Source organism: Rhinoderma darwinii, chromosome 2, assembly GCF_050947455.1.
Source record: "Rhinoderma darwinii isolate aRhiDar2 chromosome 2, aRhiDar2.hap1, whole genome shotgun sequence".
NCBI lineage: Eukaryota > Metazoa > Chordata > Amphibia > Anura > Rhinodermatidae > Rhinoderma > Rhinoderma darwinii.
Genome location: NC_134688.1, coordinates 263,764,705 through 263,768,249, shown reverse-complemented (window position 1 = coordinate 263,768,249; position 3,545 = coordinate 263,764,705). Strand labels below are relative to the sequence as shown.

Below are 3,545 nucleotides of genomic sequence, written 5' to 3'. Positions count from 1 at the left end.
AAAAGGATACAGCAGATGGGGCATCTCATGGAAGGGTAAAGAAAATGTCATTGTATATTGCAAATATGAATATTTTTATCCTAATTATGATTTAACTAGTGACATGTATGGGCTGAGCAGACATACATGCGGCAAGCATGTATTAACATGACCGATTATAGCTAATACAAAAAACTGGGTTCATCCCAAACAACAATTTAAGGTTTTGTTATGAAAATGTGAAAGTTGGAGCTCCATGTTGGAATTTCTAGAGCAATTTCTCTCTAAGGCCTTATTCACACAAACGTGTTTAACGTCCGTGATACGCGCGTGAAAATTATTCGCCTCGCACGGACCTATGTTAGTCAATGGGGCCGTTTAGACATTCCGTGATTTTCACGCAGCATGTGTCCGCTGCGTAAAACTCACGACATGTCCTATACTGGGGTGAAGTCAATGGGTGCGTGAAAATCATGTGCAGCACACGGAAGCACTTCCGTGTGTCGCGCGTGATTCGCGCAACAGTAGATCAAGAAATAAAGGGAAAAATAAAACCACTTCCTTCATTTCTTTTTCTAAACATCAAAACCGCGTGTCATAAGGATGGCATATGTCTGAAAATCACACAGCCACGCAGCAAACACTTATGACACACGGACCTTAAATGCGCAAAAAACGCAGCGTTTTTTTGCACGCGGAACACGCACACACGTTCGTGTGAGTAAGGTCTTAAAGTCATAGTAGTCCAGGAAGCTGAGATCAGCCAGGGCCCAAGCTTTTCGGCAGAACTGACATGAAGGGAACACTGAAGTCACAGCTGAATTTCCTTCCCTGCCTAACAAAGTAATGTATAATTTATTTTTTAACCTGGCATAACCACTATTTTGTTAACTAACAAAATTTGATGGTGACCAGAGTGTTTCCTCCATGTCAGCTCTGCAAGGTTCCTGCAAACAACAGCACAGATTTGAACTTCCAAGATCATTGTGAATGTGAATTAGGTGGAAGTGGAAAAGTATGCTTAAAGGGGTCATCTCAAACAGCTGATTTTCCGGGGGAAGCTGTGGCCAGTCAGGCATTTTCCCTGCATGGTTGCCATTTGTACAAAAATGTATATTTCTGTGATATACATATGCCCTAATAAGAGAATTTTCAGGTTTGAATAGCATTAGACACAAGTAACTATAGGTTCAACTCAAACCATTGAGAACAGTTTTTGTAAAAAAAAATTATAAAAAAAATTATAAAAAAAGCTTGTATGCAATAACGGTTTTAAAAATTTAGATTATGGAATTTATTACCAACATCTCTCTCAGTATAATGTGTTGGTAAAGTGACTGTCAGATTTGCAGATCAGTGGGAACACGCCGGCTACTGGCGTTACTTGCCAGTGACATCCTTCGATTTGGGGAGAAGGTTTCGGGGCCATCACATTCTTTATACTGCTTGCATTCTAGACTCTGCTCTCCTAGAGTATCTGGGGTGCCTGGCCGGCTGCTTTGCTTCTGGTCAGACTTCGAGTGTGTCCATGATCTATTAGCATTAAAGCTGTAACGTCCTCTGGTACTGCATGTTGAATCCTGTATGAATGCACTTCTCTCACCCACTCGAGAAGAGTGCCATGGAGCACTGATCCTTCTAGTTTTCCGAAAATTGCTTGCAGTAGAACACATAAAATTTGTTTTGGGATAATCCTCATTGTCTTCAGAAGGCATCTCAATCATTGTTCCCATTGGTATACTTTGTGCGACTTCAGCAGTTGAATAAATGCTTCTTATGAAACCACTTTTCCGTTGTGGATGTTTTTTCGCAGGCTTATCGTCGGAAGCAAGCGTTTTACTTATGTTTTCATTATTGTTAGAACTGCTGTTGTGAAACTGGCTTTCCGCTGTATTTGCAGAGTTGATCTCATTTGCCGATTTGGTTTCCTGCTCATCAAGAATACATGTATTATTGTTACCCGGGTGCAAATCTACAATAGGATGGAATCCACATGGAGGGTTTAAAATGGGATATACAGTTGGGTCATTTTGTTTATCCATCAATAATGTGTCGTTGCTGGGGGCTGAAGGTAAGGTCTTTTGCGGGCTAGCAGATGTCCCAATACATGTGTGAGTAGCTGTGGAATTTTTCTTAGGTTTATTTATATAAAATTCATCAAATTCATCTTTTAATTTATATCTTACTAAACATCCTTTTCTAATCTTTTTCACTCCAAGATGTCCTATTTCCAAAATGTTAAGAAATAGAGAAACTCCTGCTATGCACTGCATAAATAGCATAAATACTGTCTTCTCAGTAGGTCTTGATACAAAGCAGTCAACCACATTGGGACAAGGGTCCCTTTGGCATTTATAGAGAGGATTCAATTGAACTCCATAAAGTAAATGTTGACCAACCATAAAACCAACCTCAACACCAGATCTGGTAAATATATGTATGACATAAGTGCAGAGGAGGGAACCACGGAGTGGAGCCTTATTAAGTTTTCTTTGCTCCAGTTGTCTGAGTTCACGCTCCAATCTTTTACGTTCCTCCGTCAACTCATACTCTACACCTTCAAGCTCTCCTTTCAGCTGAGCTTTCTTTTTGTGTCTTTCTTTCTCAAGAACTCTTAGTCTATAAATGGCATGGCCCATATATACCAATGATGGCGAAGACACAAATATAACTTGAAGAACCCAATATCTAATCAAAGATATAGGAAATGCTTGGTCATAGCAGACATTTTTGCATCCAGGCTGGTCTGTGTTGCATACAAACTGCGATTGCTCATCATTCCAGACTTCTTCAGCTGCTACACCCAAAACCAGCATACGGAATATAAAAAGAATGGTAAGCCAAATTTTTCCAACTATTGTCGAGTGAATATGAACTTCCTCCAGGATGACCCCAAGGAAATTCCAGTCTCCCATCTTTAGTCCACCATCTCAACACTGTAAGTCAAAAAATAAAAACAATTCCATAGTATAAATGATTCCTCAATAGAAAAAGTCAGCTACAATAGCACAATGTTAAATTAAAGTAGACGATCTGTGACTTTATGTTAGGCAGGTATTTATAACTGTACTGTTTTTGTCATTTTCATAGATTTTATTCATTTTTAATACATTTACCTTTACTTGACAGTCCCTTTTCTGCTGATCTAAAAAAGAAAGATCTTTCTTCACAGCATTATATTATTTTGGGAGACAAGAGCTTCAAACCCAACAGATAAATGTAAGAGTCATGCTCCTTCTTTTTGTAAAAAGCAGAGATTAACAGTAATCTGTTTGATAATTTAGCTAAACTATATACAAAATTTGTAATAAATAATACATACAGAAAAATTTGAATATAGGTGGAGAGTTTGGTTAATGAGTCATAACTAGAAATAGTAGATTAAATTGTCTTAGGCCTCATTCACATCAGCATCGGGTACCGTTCATGGATTCCGTTAGACTTTTCCGTCGGAGGAACCCATGAACGGAAAGACAAACAGAAACCATAGCTTCCGTTTGCATTACCATTGATTTCAAAGGTAATGCTTCTGTTGCAAATGGTTTACGTTTGTTTCCGTTGCGTAA

At 38.7% G+C, this 3,545-nt stretch overlaps 1 protein-coding gene across 1 annotated transcript; it reads right to left on the bottom strand.

Moving 5' to 3' along the window:
- Positions 1 to 1,319: 1,319 nt before the first annotated feature.
- Positions 1,320 to 2,894, bottom strand: GJA9 (gap junction protein alpha 9). Its single transcript, XM_075850523.1, has one exon. The coding sequence runs from the start codon at positions 2,892 to 2,894 to the stop codon at positions 1,320 to 1,322; it is 1,575 nt and encodes a 524-aa protein (XP_075706638.1).
- Between the last annotated feature and the right edge of the window lie 651 nt (positions 2,895 to 3,545).